The sequence below is a fragment of the Theropithecus gelada genome, chromosome X, assembly GCF_003255815.1.
Source record: "Theropithecus gelada isolate Dixy chromosome X, Tgel_1.0, whole genome shotgun sequence".
NCBI lineage: Eukaryota > Metazoa > Chordata > Mammalia > Primates > Cercopithecidae > Theropithecus > Theropithecus gelada.
The window spans coordinates 15,500,617-15,519,786 of NC_037689.1; the positions used below are offsets into that span (position 1 = coordinate 15,500,617).

At 41.7% G+C, this 19,170-nt stretch overlaps 1 protein-coding gene across 2 annotated transcripts in view; it reads left to right on the forward strand.

The window, feature by feature from the left end:
* MAOB (monoamine oxidase B) overlaps positions 1 to 7,091 on the forward strand; it is a 119,181-nt gene extending 112,090 nt beyond the window's left edge. For both annotated transcript variants that reach the window (XM_025373048.1, XM_025373049.1), the window contains 3 exons: positions 4,271 to 4,382; positions 4,977 to 5,039; positions 6,088 to 7,091. In XM_025373048.1, coding sequence (XP_025228833.1) covers positions 4,271 to 4,382; positions 4,977 to 5,039; positions 6,088 to 6,240 — 328 coding nt within the window. In that variant the 3' untranslated portion in view covers positions 6,241 to 7,091. The remainder of the gene's footprint in view (positions 1 to 4,270; positions 4,383 to 4,976; positions 5,040 to 6,087) is intronic.
* The last annotated feature ends 12,079 nt before the right edge of the window (positions 7,092 to 19,170 follow it).

A 19,170-nucleotide genomic window follows, 5' to 3' on the forward strand; every position in this document is an offset into this window, starting at 1 on the left:
GAGAACAGCACAGGAAAGACCCGCGCCCATGATTCACTCATCCCCCAACGGGTCCCTTCCACAACACGTGGGAATTATGGGAGCTACAATATGAGATTTGGGTGGGGACACAGAGCCAAACCGTATCACTGAGTGTAGAATATGTCAATGGTATTTGTTTCAGTCTGCGTTTATTGGCTAAGTGCCAACTATTTGCCAAGCACTGTGCTGAAAACTTCAATACCAAGAACACCCTCCCTGCTGAGAAGGAGCTGACAGTGTTGAAGGCTAGGGTGGGGATGGGGAGAGGACATGACATCAAAAATTGACTCTACAGTACTGACATATGTCCCTGGGAGGGAATAAGGATAAAAGAGGGCACTACTGTATCACCACTCAGAATGTTAACACTGAGGTAAATGCTGTAATACAGGGGCATAGAGATACCACTGGGAAACACTGAGGCACAGGCTAGCCTTACTTAGAGAAATCTGAGAAGGCTTCATAATGCACATACCACCTGAGGGTTGTAGGAGGCAGAGAAAGGCTATTGGGGATGCAGTCTATGCAGATGGAATGGTATGAGGAAAATGCTAGGATCCTACAGGTTTCTGGAAGGTCTGGGGAAGAACTTTGCATGGATGGTGTATTAGCCCATTCTTGCATTGCTTAAAATAAAGACCTGAGTCTGGGGAACTTATAAAGAAAAAAGGTTTAATTGGCTCACAGTTCTGCAGGCTATACAAGCATGGTGCTGGCATCTGCTCAGTTTCTGGTGAAGCCTCAGGGAGCTCACAATCACGGCAGAAGGCAAAGTGAGAACAGGCAAGTTACACGGTGAAAGCAGGAACAAGCAAGTGTGGTGGGGAGAGGTGCCATACACTCTTATGAGACCAGATCTTGTGAGAACTCACTATCATGAAGAAGACACCAAGCCATGAGGGATCCGCCCCCATGATCCAAACACCTCCCACCAGGCCCCACCTCAAGCACTGGGAATTACAATTCTACATGAGATTTGGGTGGGAACAAATGTCAAAATTATATCAGATGGGCTATGGGTGATATTAAGGACAGAATGGAGAATCAGACTAAAGGGGGAGGAAGGACCCTTTGCTCTATATGACACATTCAGGAATACAAAACTTGATATTTCAACAGAGAACAGCTGTCACTGCATTACTTTTGTTTTTGGCTTTGTTTTAAATCAGAAGTGTGATATGATTAGATTTATGACCACAGAGTGGTGAGTTTTATGCTCAATTTCATAAAGAGTGTCAGGAAAATACCTTTTGGTTTGGGGAGCAAAGAGGACACTTACCTGAACTGGCCTGATCCTGACCACGTGAGAGAAGCAAGATAAATCCCATCGTATCTGGCACTGGGGGTGATACAGTAATGCCTTCTTTTATCTTTATTCCTTCCCAGGGATATATGTAAGGCTTCCTATAACTACCTTCAATTTGTAGGGTAGACTCTAAGGCACAATTTAGCTTAACATAACTCCCAGCTTGAACAGAGACTACCTGCCCAGACAACTTCTCTTGACTCTTCAGGGCCATGGCATTTAAGATATTGCAATAAGTTTTATATTCAGAGCCCTGGAAGTTCACAGTACATGTTCTAAAGGAAGAGAGAAGACAGAATTAACAGTACAACTTGGTAAAGAACTAAATGTACATTTCTCAAGAAATTTTTCTTCTGGATAGAGTGAAAAAATGATTGTCGTGATTATGCAGTAAAACTCATAAGTCACAAGAAATATGTGTGGAGTTCTACTTTGTGATGTCCTATAATCTTTTGTAAATATATACTGTCTGTTCACGCACCTGCAAAAGAAGGGGCAGGTGTTTTTCTTACCTGGTTGTTGGACATTTTTTTCCCCTAAAGGAACATAATTTCCAAATGACAAGTGGAGGGAAACTATCTCTTTGTTTAAAATTAATTCTTGGTTTTTACATTTTCTGATTGATAGTATGATTAGTTCTCTAAGCCTTTGTTCTTTCTTCTAATATTTCATTCTTAGGGTCTAGCCAGGCCTCCCAGAGGTCTCCAACTGGGGTTAGTTTTCTTCATTGGAAAAAAAGTAAACATGTAGTGAAAAATGACATTGTTTAATCAACATGGGGAAAGTCAATCCACCTTCTCTTGCAGGAAGGGTTCCTTCCTGAGTACCCTTAGACTTTCTATAATTACAGATTTATTTCATGTGTTGTCATCAATATACTAATACAGATGTTCCTCAAAATATGATGTGGTTATATCCCAATAAACGCACCACAAATTGAAAATATTTTAAGTGGAAAATGCACTTAATACACCTAACCTACCAAATATCATAGTTTAGCTTAGCTACCTTAAATGTGCTCAGAACACTTATATTAGCCTACGGTTGGGCAAAATAATCTAACAGAAAGCGTATTTTATAATAGAGGGTTGGATATCTCATGTCAAGTTTTAAATACGGTATTGAAAGTGACAGACAGAATGGTTATATGGGTACTTGAAGTATGATTTCTACTGAATGTGTATTGCTTTAACACCATCATAAAGTTAAAACTTATAAGTCGGAGACCATCTGTATTCTATATAATATCTCTCCTTGTATTTTCTTCTCCTCTTTTTGATGACTGCAATCAGAGCAGGTGAAAGAAAACCCACCAATGCAAGCCAGCTCGTTTGGTTTTCTAATAAAAGGCCCAGTGGTGTACAGTGTTGACTAAGATGGAGCATGGGTGTTAGCTCTTGACATCGCTTATCAGATATAAGAGAATCTTGAGACAGAATGAATAATGGCGTGTTGATGGTGCTTTCCTTATGGTATTTTTGTCAGAGCAACAATGAAATGCCCCTCTTACAGGCCATGTGCTATGACATTTCAGTCCCTCATATAGCATGTGGGCACTCTACTAGCTATTAAATATTATAGGGTGATGATACACCAGGCAAAGAATATAAAATGAAAACAGAGACTTTGACATTTGGTAGACATGGTTCAAATCCTGGCTTTGCTATTTTCTAGGAGTGTGGCTCTTGGCATTATCACTGAACATTTCTCCAAGCCTCAGTTTCCTCATGTGTAAAATTAGATAATGATAATTTTAATTGATAATAGTAGCTATGTCACAGAGTTATTTAAAAGATTGAAGAAGTAATGCAGTAGAGAGAGGAAGTGTAACTAAGTGGTTAAGACTGTAGGTTCCAGAGTCAGATTGCCTGTGTTCAAATATCAACTCTGCTACTTGCTAGCTGTGACCGAGAGCAAATTACTTTGTCTTTGTTGCTGGTTAGGTTCCAGAAAGCAGACCCTGAAACAACGGTTAGCAGACAGGATATATATATTAAGGCATGCCCTTAGGATTGGCAGCTGTGGAAGGGAGAAGGAAGCAGGAGTGGGCATAGGGAGAACTTGGGCTGCAATGCAGTTCCAGAGAAGGCCTCAGCTGACCCCAGAGGGAGTTCCAGAACTAGAATGGCCCTTCAGAGTGGGTGGTCTCAAGTTGGAGCTTGGGAATCAGGTATTTACAGCCTATGGTGATCAGTCACTGGATGCAACTGCTACTGGAAGGAGGCATGACCTAGGTGACATAGTATTTTTTAGCAGATGCAATCTCCAAAGAGGGCTGACATCAGTAGGCCCTCTTCTGGCAGCACTCCCAGCAGCTGGGAATAAGTCTTTCATTCTTGAAGGGGGCCTGCGTGGTTCATCACAATGTCCACCACAGTCCACCTCTATATTCTCATCTGCAAAATGGGGATAATAATAGTACCGACCTCACCAGTACAGGCAAGTGTTCAAGGAATAGTAGTCATGGAGCCATAGTCAGACTCTCAGATTTGTTAAATTTTACTGATGGAAAGGGTCTTAGAAATCAGTGGACCATTTGCTTTAAGAGGCAAGGAAGCCAGAGCACAGTGAGAGGAAGTGATTTGCCAAGTTCACTAGTGGAATAACCACAGAGCCAGTGAGCCATAAAGGGAGCCATGTGACTGGGCTTATACAGTCCCTCACTTCATGTTGGTGAAGCAGATACATAATTTACATCCATTAATGTCAGCTCCTTCACCTGCAACTCTTGGTGCAGGAATGAACTTTGGCTTTTATTCCATTTTGTTTGTGACAAGGATCATGCAAGAGCTGGAGGAACCACATAAACGTTATTCCAAAATTGCCAATGTCCTTCTTGATTGTTTAGAATCTGAGGAAGCTGACCAGCGTTGGTCTTTATGGGAAAACTTTTCTCTGACTCTCTGAGACTGACCACTTTTGCCTCTTTGCTTTTATTCCAAGGGTTCTACGCCAGCCAGTGGACAGGATTTACTTTGCAGGCACCGAGACTGCCACACACTGGAGCGGCTACATGGAGGGGGCTGTAGAGGCCGGGGAGAGAGCGGCCCGAGAGGTAGAGTCCGGGGTCACAGATTATGGGGAAGGAGGCAACTCATGGTCCGGACATGTGGGTCAAAGATATCTGAGAGCCTGGAGACCAACTCTCAAGTAACCCTCATATTAAGACCCATAAAGTACCATTTTAACTATTGTCTCGGGTGAAGTGAATACCTTAGCCCGAAGTAATAATGAAAATACCTAATGTGTCACCCAAGGTAAAAAGAACCCATGGGACAAATGATCAACCTGACTATACTTGAAATATAACCTAGGTCTGATATTCTAGAACCAAACATGCTTCTATTAGGACTCAAAATTCAATTCATTTCACAGGAAACATTTTCTGACAGTTCCTCTGATCTCATCCCTGTCTGAGGTGTGTTCACAACTATTAAAATGTATGGTAAGCCTAATGATTGGAACCTCTTATACCACAGGAGAAAGACCTTTTGGTGCCACTTAAAGGTTGAGTGGAGTGTTCTGGCCTTTACCTTGGTGTTTTTGATGGATATCTCAAGAGACAGTTACTTAGTCCTTTATTTAGGGAGCAGATTAGAAGAAAGATGGTGTCACTTTTGCTATTTGCCAATGTGTTCTTTTGTTTCAGATCCTGCATGCCATGGGGAAGATTCCAGAGGATGAAGTCTGGCAGTCAGAACCAGAGTCTGTGGTAGGCTGTTTTATTTCATGAAATTAGATATCTTTTCTCCAAAACCCATCATTTGCAAGAAAAGCACACTTGTATATATTCACATACCTTTTCCTAAGTGAGTCAACTAAGTGATTTACCTAATTTATCTCAACATGAATATTTAAATAAGTATCATGGGTTAGGGCAGAGGTGAGAGATTTAGATGAACTTTGATAAATTTGTAGCTGCCACATTCATTACAGATTATTAGGAAAAAATATTTTTTGATGAGGAGGGAGACATTTCTCAGAGACTTCTAAAAATAATAACTCAATAAATGCCAGTCGAATAAAGATCTAGCCTGGTGATTCTCAACAAGAGGTAGGAAAAGAAAGGAAAGTGTGTTAGCATCTCCTGTCCAGGGACAAACAGAGGGAATGAAATGGAGAATATTTATATTAAAATTTTGTTTTTAATATACTCATAATTTTTGTAAAAAAATCCTAGGAAGTTTTCCTGGCTGGAAGGAGGGATGCATAGAGGTTAGAGTGAAAACACGCTTTAGAGGACAAGGTCACAAAAGTCAGAATTATTGCTCTATCCTTTTAAGTGTGAAGTCAAAGAGAATAGGCCTGCCACTCCAAAGTCATTCTCTTGGTGCTTCTGCCAGGGATGGGATTGTGGGCTGTGAGGACCACTGATTCATTTACTAACAAGTGTTTATGGCACACGTGTTCTGCATCAGCCATTGTGGCAAAGACACAGCAGCATTTTTGTGGAGCTCAACATCTGGTGGAGAATGCAGATGATAACCAAAAAGTACAGAATAGTGAAGAAGACATGCTGAGAAAAAAATGCAAAAGGAAAACGTCATCCTAGGCTGGGGGCTCAGGAAAGAAAGCCCCCCTGAGGAAGTGAAGGGTCCAGTGAGGAAGACAGAGTAAACAGTATAAGCAGAGGGAACATCGTGTTTAATGGTCTAGAGGTTGGCAAGAATGGGTCACGTTCAGAGAGCTGGAGGAAGTACAGACTTTCTGGAATAAAGTGCACAAGCCCTGTACTAATATCCAATGTTTTCTGAACCCAGGACGTCCCTGCTCTGCCCATCACCACGACCTTCTTGGAGAGATATTTGCCCTCCGTACCAGGCCTGCTCAGGCTGATTGGATTGACCACCATTTTTTCAGCAACGGCTCTTGGCTTCCTGGCCCACAAAAGGGGGCTACTCATGAGAGTCTAAAGAGAGAAGGTGTCTGCAATCACACTCTCTTCTTACTGTATTTGGAGTATGGGTTTGGGGAAAGAGTTGCAGTAAAGTTCTATGAAGACAAATAATGTGGAGTGAGGCAGGGAGCGTGAAGATAAGTCCAACTCTGACTGTAAAATACATGGTATCTCTTTGTCCATTGTGGCCACTGCTTAGTGTCCCTCACCTGGCTTAGCGTTCTGTTTCAACAGTTTCCAAGTTTATTGCCCTCAGAATCTTTAGAATAGTTAAATAGGCTTGTTCAAGGTCCTTGCTGCCCCACAACACACCTTGCCCATGCACAAGCAATGAGTTTTTTCCTATCACTGTGATTTTGTGCTTGTTCTTCCTCTTACCTGTAATAGCCTCACCTTCCCAAGTTCTTTGCATTTGTCCTTAGAATACTGTATTGTTACAGCTGAAAGACATTAAAGACCATTTAGTCCTCACCTGTTTTAGAGTTGAGCAAACTGAAGCCGACAGAGGTGGAACTTAATTACCTAAGAGCTGCAATAAGCCACTGGTATCTCGGGGACTAGAACACAAATCCAACGCCTTTCCCACCTCCCTGGATGTATTCCCCAATTATCCTCCTTCACTCCCTGTTATTGTCACTGATGGTGTCCCCTTGTGTGGATTTACTTTGTGCTAAGTTGTCTTACACTACTCAAATGCTACTCAGTATATAGCCTTAAGTCTTACTGTTTTGTGCAGTGTCTCCAGCTGATTTTAGCTTTTTGGATGGTAGAAATTTTATCTCTTCTTCCTTTTGTATCCTCCATTGTATCTTCATACAAAGAACAGTACACATTTGGGTAATTAAAAATAAAAGTTGATTGACCATATCTGCTGTCTTTTCTTTTGGATAATGACTTTCAAGCTTTGAACAGATCAAATCAAGATCCAGTATTAGGTAAATAATTGTGACTTTAAAGCAGTTAGTCAAAATTTCCTTGAAGCCTGGATGCCGCATGCATTCTGATTGCATGATCTATCATGGTGGCATATGTGTGAGCATGTTGAAAATGATTTATAATGATATGGTAAGAATGCTAAAAGACACAGTTCCTTGCCTTCACTACCCCAAAAAATACCTGTCAAAATAAATGACATATTAATAAGCAAGATGCTTAAACTATTAAGCTAATTATAAAATTTCAGTTGACATTTAATATTCCTTCTTGGTGCAAAGCTTTTTACTAGGTACACTCATTAATTTGAAACTGCAGTTTCACAGTCCATTAAATTTTATTTGGACTATTTTTTAAATGATATCATCATCTCAAAGCACTCATACCTCTCGACTCCCACCGTCAGCTTTCATCGGGATGTCTTTTAAATCCATAAATGGTCATTCTTATACTCTCGTTTAAAAAATGAAGCTTATTCTCAGCATAAGTGAAATTGAAGAAATCTCCCAAGATTAATTAATAATAGTATGCAGTTTCTGATTTTACAGTGGCATTAACATGTATGAATTTATGGGAAATTTAGGGACTGTCTTACTCTATTTTGTGTTGCTATAACAAAATGTCACAGACTCAGTAATTTATAGCGAACAGAAATTTATTGACTCATGATTGTGAAGGCTGGGAAGTCCAAGTTCAAGGAACTGGCATCTTGCGAGGGCCTTTTTGCTGTGTGGCAGAAGGCATCACATGGGTGAGAGAGAGCAAGAGAGGGCTAAACTCATCCTTTTATAAGGAATCCACTCCTGTGATAACAAACCCACTGCCACAATAAGAGTATTAACCCATTTATGAAAGTGGTGCCTTCATGACCCAAACATCTTTCATTAGGTCTCAACAAAACCATTGCACTGGGTATCAAAGTTCCAACACATGAAGTTTGGGGGATACATTCGATCCATAGCAGAGACTAAATGGGAAAATTAAAGAACCCACCAAGATTTTCTTTGTAACCATGTTTTTAAATCTCTCTAAAAATGTACATGGCATGGGGTGTCTTCAGCATCTTCTCCAAAAAACTCTCCCTAAAAGTTGATCACATTGTTAGCTCTAATGCATCTGCTAAGAAAGAGTCAAGGGCTGGCCACAGTGGCTCACACCTGTAATCCTAGCACTTTGGGAGGCTGAGGCAGGCAGATCGCTTGAGCTCGGGAGACCAGCCTAGGCAACATGGTGAAATCCCATCTCTATAAAAAATGCAAAAATTAACCAGGCATGGTGGTATGTGCCTGTAGTCCCAGCTACTGGGGAGGCTGAGGCAGGAAATTGAACCTGGGAGGCGGGGGTTGCAGTGAACTGAGATCACACTCCAGCCTGGGTGACAGAGTGAGACTGTCAAAAAAAAAAAAAAAAGGAATCGCCTTCTCCAAAAATGTCCTGGATCACTCATTCTCCAGCTGAGTGAGGTGCCCCTTTTCTTTGCTTTCCCAATGTCACATACATTGACCTCTTGTTCTGTGCTGACCACATGATATTGCAATTGTGTCATCTTGTTAAGTTACATGATTTGACTGAGGTGCCAAGTTACGTTAAATATCAGTTACCAAGGTGAGTCCTGAGATAGACAAAAATAGAAAACTTCAAAGGAAAGATATTAAAAAAAAGGTTTTTTTTCTGTTGTAACCCCTCATCAGTTCTGAGAATATAAAAGTAGTGGAGAGGGTTTTCGAAGGGGCAGATTTGTAAAGAGATCTCTTTAGAGAGCGCTGCCATTCTCTGGGTCCAACACAGCACAAAAGGGAGGGATGGGGACGCTGCCTTCTCACTCCAAGTCTAGCAAGAGGAACATCAAGAAAACCCCTTTGAGAGCTTGACACACCTCTGAAGAATCAAAGCCCTCAATTCTGCTCGAGATAGTTTTGACCAGAGAGTTAGGGGCTGCCACAGCAACAGCCGGAAAATATATGCTAAGCAGGGATTAAAATTGTCTACCCAAAGGAGAGGCACTGCCTGTTTTGTGGCAGTCAAGGTTACAGCCAGAGGGAGAGTCTCTGAAAAAAAAAAAACACCCAAAAGTGTCCTCACAAGAAAGAGTTAGTTCTCATAACAGCCAGGCTTGGATCATATAAAACTATCTTATAAGAAGACCAGTCAAGTAGGAGTGTTCAGTAAACCACTTTCCCTCATTTCTTTCCACACCCAACCCATAAAGTCCCAGAAGCCATGGTTTAAGCTAAGCAAGGAAGGAGTACAGAAGGAAAGGAAAAGCTTACCACATGCCCCCTGCAAGACTGCACAGCTGTCCCTGAAGCTGGTCTTAACTGGAAGAGGGGAGAAGACTGAGCTCTAAATCAAGTTCAGAGACTTGATTATTCCACAGTATTGGACATCCAAATTACTGAATTGAGACTGTGGTTTGTGACTCTAGGAAGTCATAGGATTGTCTCTTATTTAAGAGCAATTGATGATAGAGTCATAGACCTGCCAGGGTTTTCAAATACAAGAAATGGAGAAACTTCTCTCACTGAGCAGGTCTAAATGAACAGTGGAAGACAAAAAATAACGTGATTTATTTACATCCCATTCAATACACTGGTATTATTATCATCTATTCTTGAAAGCAGAGATGGTTTTCTATTCATCTTTTCATCCTCCGTATCTCCTGTGGTGCCTAAGCCATCCTAATGTCTAAAAAATAATAGATGAATGGATTCTTGTAATTTTTATTTTAATTCTGAATTGACAATCCTGTTATACTTACTCAGCAAACAGAATGCTCCTATGCTGTTTTGTAGAAAGCCAACTTAAATTTTTTGTCATACTCATTTTGAAGCGTCAATTGTCTTCTTTACTATATTTCAGTTGAGATAGCACTAACTGGTTGGATACAGTTTCCTTCTTGGGTAGACTGATGGATCTAAAGCTATGCTTTTCAACCGTGAGTGTATAACAAAATGACGGGGGACTTTGGAAAGACCCCTTGTACCTAACTAAACACATGAAGAATTGAATATAGCAGGCTGGTAGGTGGTGAGTGTCTTCACAGACCTTCTCTGTGAGGTCATAACCAAGCGCTAAGAATTACTGGTTCAAAGATGCAGTAAAGCTTGGAGATCTGGCATTGAGCTTTTTTCACGAGACTGCTGCTCAGCCTCCATTCTCTTTCACTTACCGAGCTATATTGGAGTAAAAAGAAATATGCTAATAACATACTTAGAATAAAAGCAAACAGTGTTGCTCCCTAAAAGTTAAGCATCTGGGCCGGGTGTGGTGGCTCACTCCTGTAATCCTAGCACTTTGGGAGGCCGAGGTAAGCAGACCACTTGAGGTCAGGAGTTCAAGACCAGCCTGGGCAACATGATGAAACCCCGTCTCTGCTAAAAATACAAAAATTAGCCAGGTGTGGTGGTGTATGCCATTAGTCCCAGCTACTTGGGAAGTTGAGGCAAGAGAATTACTTGGGAGGTGGAGGTCGCAGTTAGCTGAGATCGTGCCACCACACTCCAATCTGGGCAACAGAGCAAGACTCCATCTCAAAAAAAGTTTAATTTAATTAAATTAAAAGTTAAGCATCAATTTAACAAGTTAAAGAGTGATACATGTTTCCTGGATCACAAGAACTACTTGATTAAAGAAAGACTATCTTGATTGGAAGGCATGGTTGTCTTGAACTGGGTAACCCCCACAAGTAGAGCCTCAAAGAAGTGCTTTTATGGAGACCATTCACTCTGGAAAGTGATCCCAGGGAGTAGAACTGTGAAACAAGGAAGGTGGGAGAACCAATCCAAGGGTGTATTATTGAGCTGGTCACTGCTGTGGGATACAGGGACTCAGTCCTTCTGAGGACCCTTTGAGGAGTCTTGCACAATGTACCCTAGAATAGTTAAAGTGTTCCCTGGAATGTTAACTCCCTTGAACTTCCAGGTTTGCCCATGAATTGGAATAGCCACTGGGGAAGGTGCTGATGTCAGCTTGCACATCTGGTTGCCGTGTCAATGGCTAGAGTAAAAAGATGGGCTGAGAGGATACAGTGGTGCCTAAGAGGTGTGATGTATAGGAACCAATATACAACTTAAAAGAATTTTATCGAAAGAAGCACGGTATTTCATTTATTTATTTTTTCTTTAAATTTTTTTCTTTGTCCAAGGGAGAGACATGTTGAATCTTAGAAAAACAACCTGTTTACGTGACAGTCTCATGGATATTTTAGTTATAAAGAGAACATCTCAATTTGGGATCTTTAAGGCGTTACAGCTGGGATAAATCCCATCTCTCGGTAAGGTCTCATGCCAGAAAGATGTCTAGGAAACATTGAATGTTTGCCATGCCTGTGTTCCCTTTTTAAAAGGTGGTCAGAAATGAATCTTTGCAGAAATGTCACCTGGTTTTTTGACCCTACTAACTGGCCACAACTGATTGGACTAGGATTGATTCCTGAGTCAAAGCACTCTATAGGTGTCCAGTGCTCCATAAGTTGACCTGGCTAAAAGCCTTTCTATGACAGTGGTGAAGACAACGTTGATACAAGGAGAGAGCAGGTTAAGTCACAGGGAATGGGAGAATGAAGCCCAAATCTGAGTGGCTGCTGCGCCATGTGACCTATGGTGGCATCTCCATAGTAATGGCCAATGCTCTGGGACATCAAGAGATTTGAATGAACCACAGTGGAGCTGATCTCCTCTACTTCCTGACTGCCCCTAGTTTTGCTGTGGAAACAGAGTATACCTAACAGAGACATCTTTTCTCTGGAAAAAGTCACGTGCCTTCCCACCCGCTTCCTTTCAAACGTTAAGTCTGCTTGTCCCCTGTTACTAGTCCTCTGTCATTGCATACCCTTTAGGATCTTGTCTCCTGGCCAATATGTTAGGATCACTTTACTTCCTTCTTAGCCTTGGCCTCAAACTAAGAAGGACAGGTCTTATACGAAAGCAATGGTAGTTTTCTTACCCACACCTCATTTCAATAATGGAGTAAATCTTGCAACCAAATAGAATAATCTAAAATGTTCTGGACTCTAGGGGAATGTGTAGAGTTTGTGGAAAAGGGTTCCTCGCTCTTAAAAACAGACACGTGAGAAAACAGACGCATTCTATCTTCCTTGAGATGTTACAAGTATCTGGATGTGACATTTATAATTGCTGCAGCCATCTAATTTTCAGGCCAAGGATGAGGTCCATACACAGAGAAGGTTAAGGCCAAAAACGTTACAAAGAAATCAGACATCAGCCCTGATACACCCTTCTCCCAGCCTATCCAATTTTAGCAAGTCTGGTCATATGAGAAATAAATTCAACCATTTTGAATACAGGCTTTCTGTTACAGTACAGAACATCCTAAAAGATCCACCTCACTTGACACAATTTTAAGAGCTTCTTATAAGATTGTCTTTGGATAACAATAATGCTTATTATTAATTATATTATTATAACAACAGTTACTTTTATTAAATATTAATTACAAAATGCTGTACATCGTCTTATTTTATCCTGATTCCACTCCCATTATAGGGAAAATCCACCCTGTGAGACACTTAGTGATGTGGAAAGTAGGCTTCTGTGTGGTAAGAGTGAAAGCAGTAGACTATCTAGGAGGCCTGGAAAGTTAGTTGTCCAAGCCAGAGACTCTGGTGGCTTGGTCTAGAGTAATGCAGATACAGATCCATGGAGATCCATGAAGATCCGAGTGGAGGTGTTGAGTAAGCTTTTGGCTATGTACATTAGAGTTCCAGGGAGAGGTTGGGGCTGGTGATATAATTTGGGAAGCTGTGGGATTGAGTGTAAACAGAGCAATAGTTGAAGATGAGCCCTGAGACACCCAACCATTAAATGTGAAACGTTCAATATCTATTGACTCAATTATAAACAGCTGTGATCCCCAACAGATATATATATATATATATATCTAAGAGCTCTGACAAATTATGTACTCAGATCGCAGTGATTTCACTGTAATCATTCATTATAATCTCCACTATTGCAACTTTTCAGCGATTATAGTAAGCTGATGTAAAAAAGTGAGTAATAATTGTTTTAAAATTTTTAAAAAACATTTCTGTTATATATTTCTGGGGTTTGGACACCTGGTTAAACAATCTGCTACTGTATTTATGTATTTGCTTATTGTCTGCTACTTCCCAGAGAATTTGAGACAACATCCAGCAACACATTTAAATACCAAGTTAACAAAACAAAACAAAAGGAGATGGTGTGTGAGCAGTAAGTGGATGAGCAGGTGGGCACAGGGAAGGCCGACTGCTATCTAGGTAGGGAATCTGAAGGACTCCAGTAAAGACCCATTGACCAAGACCTGAAAATGTTTTTGTTTCATTTTATCCCACTGTCTGAAATGTCACTTCAGAAATCCTCTTAGACTGGGGTCTATCAAAATGCACCTTTGGCCCACCAAATGGATTCCTGGCACGTCTCACTTTAGTGTTAATAAGCTTTATCAAATTGTGGTCAACTCAGGGAAAAGCTCAACTCAGGGAAAAAGTCTACTCCAAAGATGAAATTCTGGGCAACACCAGCACAAGGTGACTTCACGATGTTGGAAGACTCAATGATTCTTCCTTCCCCATCACCCTCTGAACTCTTCTTTCTGTTGGCCTCCTTAATGTCAGCTCTTCCTCGTGTTTCTCCGTGATTTCCCCTGGAGAGCTTTCAGTGGGTGACTGTCTCCTTTTTCAAGATCCTGCTGATGGTAAGAAGAGGACTCCAAATATGTCCAGTACTTCCCAGGGGTCAGCAGGCGTGCTAAAATGACACTTTTCATAGCTTGACCTCAGAAGGTTGGGTTCCCTATTTGAAACGGCTCTATGAAAAAGTGGATGGGCGAAAAAACTAGAACAAAGATAGGAAAGTGGGGAAGGCTCTGATAATTTCTATAGGCCTTTGGTCCACCCAGCTGACTGTGGCCCAAGAAACTTCCCCTGGGGCTTGTACCTGTGGGAAGTGCTACTCCCTCTGCCTTAGGTGTCCTACCCTGTCGTCAGCCTGGAGAATTTCTACATTTCGTCTTTAGCCACTCAGCTCCAGAATTTCCTTCTTTGAGAAGCCAATGAGAGGAGAGTCACCTGGGTCCAGTGAGGCTCTTTCTCCACCCCAACCCATCCAGGCTGGCAGTGCCAAAAATGCCATATGCCCAGCTTAGTAGGGTGAGCCAGATAGGCAGGCAGGGAAGAGCAGCAGGGTCCTAGTGTTGCTGGCAGATTATTCAATCGAGGCTCTGCAGAGGCTAATCCAGGTGGATTCAAGGGCCCAGTATTCAGTAGGCGTGCAAAAAGTCATATTCAACCAGGGAGCAAGACATTGGCAGCACCTGGGTGCCAGTCATATCCCTGCCCCAAAGGGATCTGTGATGAAAACAGGGTAGTTAAGGTGCCCAGTGTAGACCACAGGCCTCGGACTGTATCTCAGATCCCATCCTCTCTCAGAGATGAGTCTGCCTCAGGGTACACAACCAAGGCTCCATGCCCAGTAGCCATTAGCAATTCCTTATCCTCTGCTCCTTATGTGTAGGGTTCTCCTGTCTGAGCCTAAAAGTGTGTCTTTCCTAGATTTCCTGTTATTATCCTCTGCCAACCCATCCCCACCAAGACACCCTGGACCGGTTTGCCTGAAACCCAGACTGAGGATAGCTAAGTCCTTGTGTGGCAAGCCCATCTTCTCCTCTGTTTCCTGACCACTAAGGCTGTCTTTTCCCTTTGCTCACCCTGGCCACCCCACCATATTGAGTCTGTCCCAGGAGAGGGCATTGTGTCATGCATGGGCCCCCTTCTCCCTGTCTCAGAGGGACTGCTGTGCAGAGCCCTCATTTCCCTGGATGCCGATCCATGAAGGATGTGATCTGCTGAGTGCTCAAAAGCACCCACCTGATGCCAAACGACCCTTATATTATACCAATACTGCTTTCTCTCTTTACCTAAGCGGAAATTTTTACCACAGATTCATGTGTGGGAGTGGGGAGAAGGTTAGCCCAACTCTGAGAAGCCAAGGGCACTCTTCCTGGGTACACCCAGTGTCAGTCCTAGCCCTTGGAGTAAGCTGGAGCGAGACTGGATATTTTTTTTCTCTTTTCTGTGCTTGTTAATTTTAATTTGTTAATTTTGCATTTCAGCCAGATACCCAGCTTCCCCTAGAGGCCAGACTTGTCATAAATGAACGGATGAAATAAATAATGAATAAATGCTTCTCTCTTGGATTCCAATTTAAATCGAAGGAGCCCTGGTGAGATCTGAGGACTGGTTCTGTCAATTATTTCCTCCAGACTGACCTTTGGTTACTAATTGGCTCATTTAAATTCATTCTTTTGAGGGCATGTTACAATGGAAGTGAAATAATTAAAGAGCAGAAAACTTGAATTTGTGGATGGATATGTTTGAAGGTATGTCATTACCGTAATGATACTGGGCACCATATGAAATTGTGGTCCTGGGAAATGACAGTGGGTTTTACTTTTTCTCATGCAAGTGATGTCTCATAGTAAAACCTGGATCCTTGATCCCTGCTTGCTTATCTCTCTATCTATACCAAAAATACTGGCATAAGACAGTGCTTGCCTTTTTCACATCACATTACACAGAAAAAAAAATTGATTGCATTTGTTTTGGCACACTGGGTAAATGGATACAGTTATTGAATGCATGGAAGCTAGTAGCTTAGGGGCTGTGGCCACCCAAGTTCCTGTTCCTCTGGCTGGAGAACTGATGGCCTCTACATAGATACCACCCATTTGTGGTGGGGTCTATCATTTGGGGAGACATTAAAGAAGCATTTCAAAAAATACATAATTTTGAATCTTCATGGAGGGAAAACAAAAGCAGTGATAAGAGCATTCTTTCATATGTTTGTTGGCCATTCGTATATCTTCTTTTGTGAAGTAACTCAGGAATGGAAAACCAAACATCATATGTTCTCACTGATATGCGAGAGCTAAGCTATGAGGACACAAGGCATAAGAACGATACAATGGACTTTGGCGACTTGGGGAAAGAGTGGGATGGGGGCAAGGGATAAAAGACAACAAATACTGTGCAGTGTATACTGCTTGAGTGATGGGTGCCTCAGGATCTCACAAATCTCCACTAAAGAACTTACTCATGTAACCAAATACCACCTGAACCCGAATCACTTATGGAAAATACTTTTTTTAAAGCAGTAATAAGAGATTATAATGGAGAATTAATTGTCAGGGAGAGGTTCTCAGGAAATGCATCTCTGAGGAAGTGCTATTTCATCCTTTGGGAAATAACCTAAAGGATTTAGCCAACTAAAGAATGGAGAAAAGAACCTTCCAGAGAGAGGGAACCAAGACAGAAAATAACTGGATATATCTGAGGATTTATGAGAACTAGATGGCTGGAAGGTTCTGAGGGAGAGTGGAGTGACTCGAGGCGAGGGCAGGGAAACAGGCAGAAAAAAGAGCATGCAAGGCCTTGGGAGCCACAGTGCGTCATATCCAAAGTGTATTGAGCAGCTATTGAAGGGGCTTGCGTCTGAACTGACAGGATCAGATTTGCAGTTTTAAAAGATCTACTTGGGCTGCTCGGGTGGTGTAGTGAAAGGAAAACCAGGGCATTTTAGCAAGAGATGGCTAACCAGAGAGAAGTTACTAGTGGAGAAAAGTAATTAGAGATGTATTTTTGAAATAGAAATCATAGTAGACCACAAATGGATCCTTTATTTTTTTAAAGCTATCATTTATTGGTAGTACTGTAACAACTTCACTTATGTGATCCTATTGAATGCTCAGAACAACTGAACAGCTAGCTCCATTTAACAGATAAGAAAATGCATGTTCAATACCAAGATTCAAACCCAGGCCTAGCTGGCTTCAGAAACCTGAGCTTTTAACATTTCCCCTTTCCTACAAAAGAGGGTGGCTTAACAAAGTATCTGTTTCTAAAGACAGTTCTTAGGGCTAAGAAATCAGAACGTGCCTTTAGGAATAATAAGTATTCCTAATTGTGTGTTAAATGTAGGAAGCTGAAACCAACAGACTTTCCTGTCCCTGAGCTAAACAATACTGAACCAGTCAAAATAACTTGGCTACTTGTCCCAGGAAATACTTGCTCCTGGAATACAAAGCTTTGAAGTAACAAAAATAGATTATTTATCAAGACTAACAGCTTGCTCATCAAGACTCGCTTTAAGACACCACTTTACTTTGCCTCCCAATCCACAACTACTCTATCATAAACTTTTCCAATTCCAACCAGTTTTTTGCCTTGCAAGATCTGCCTTAAAAACAACCCCCAAATTGAAAACCCTGTGAACCCTTTCCCAATTTTTCCACTTTGAGACACTAGTAAGACTGTCAATGCGAGATGTTCTCCCTTATGCAGTGTGTCTGATAAACTTAGCTTTTCTTGATTGACATGTTTTCTGATGATCTTTTGGGAAGTCAATGATTGGCAAGTGCCTGGTAGGACACTCTTTCTTTGGGGCTTGGCCACCTAAAGGGATGTCTGAGCAGGTTCATGTGAAAGTCCAGTATTCAGTTGTGTGCAGAGTCTGAAAGAAATTCAGTTATTGGTTTAGAGAATAGAAATTTCTCTTCTGTCGTTTATTAAAGGTACAAAGTTGGAATCTAGTTTTGTGCTTATGTAAGACAAATACATTTGCTTCTCAGGATCCCAGATGCAAGTCTTTTTGTATGTAGAAGACAAAGCTGGATAGAAGCTATATTGGGGTGTGTGTGTGATAGGGAAGAGGATAGGTATTGGTGGAAGCAGGGCAGAGTCCATGTGGTTTTAAATCATTAAAAGTTATAGTTGCTGTTCCAAATTCAGGTACCTGGAACAGCAGGGATTTGAGGAAAGACCAATTGTGACATTTAACTCTTGGTTTTCAAAAATATTGAGGCCCGTGTGGTAGGCTAGATCATAACCTGGCCAAAGACGTCCACATCCTAATCCTGGGGCCAATGAATATGTTACCTTACATGGCAAAGGGACGTTGCAGATGTGAGTAAGGATTATAAAATAGGGAGAGAACCTTCGTGGGCCCAATGTACTCACAAGGGTTCTCTTAAGAGGGAGATAGGAGGCTCAAAGTGAGAAGCAGATGGTGCATCCATGGAAATAGGAGATTGGAGTGATGCAGCCACAAGCCAAGGAATGCCAGCAGCCTTTAGAAGCAGAAAGAGGCAAGGAATGAGTTCTTCCTTGGAGCATCCAGAAGGAACCATTCCTGCTAACACCTCGATTTTAGCCCTATAAGACTCATTTTGAACTTTTGACTTCCAGAACTGTAAAATAATAAGCTTGTTTTAAGCTACTAAGCTTGTGCCAATTTGTTACAGGGGCAATAGGACATTAATACAGAAAACAAAATTAAAATGGCTGATATAGCAAAGGTGGTCAGGCTGCTCGAGAGAGAAGCTGACTTGCCCTCACTCCCTTTGGGCTGTCTGAACTGACCCCATCTCTCAGCGGACTTACCTTTCAGATGTATCCTCCGACCAGTTCTACATGGTCTAAATATAAGGCCCATCTAATACCAGCTGCCTCGTTGGACCCATCTAGGGGCCTCATACCTGCATCTTCCATGTTTGCTAGTTGATGTGACAGAATAGTCTACGGTAGCCAGATGGATACACGACACCAGGCAAACAGACCTCCTTTGCTCATTTTCTTAACGTAAATCTAATTCACTGCAAGATGTATTACATATTTAGTGTATGTCTGGCATAGGGTACACAGTTTATCAGCTTAGATGTTGATCTTGCTGAAGACAGAGTTGCCAAGGTTTAGTTCCACTGAAATCCCATATACTGAACCCACAGGACACTTATGTACCATTCCAGATGCCAGCCACTATTAGGTGTATATTTTCTGAATTTGTACAGCCCCAGATAACCTAGGGTGCTCTGGGGACCTCTAAGTCCCAGACTTAGAGGTCTACACAGTGCCTAAAAGAAACACAATTTTGACGCCCAAAGCTTAAAAGTAATGTAAATATTTACTATACCACACAACTCCTAGCCAAACTTAGGAAGCTTCATCCCTCCCTCCCTC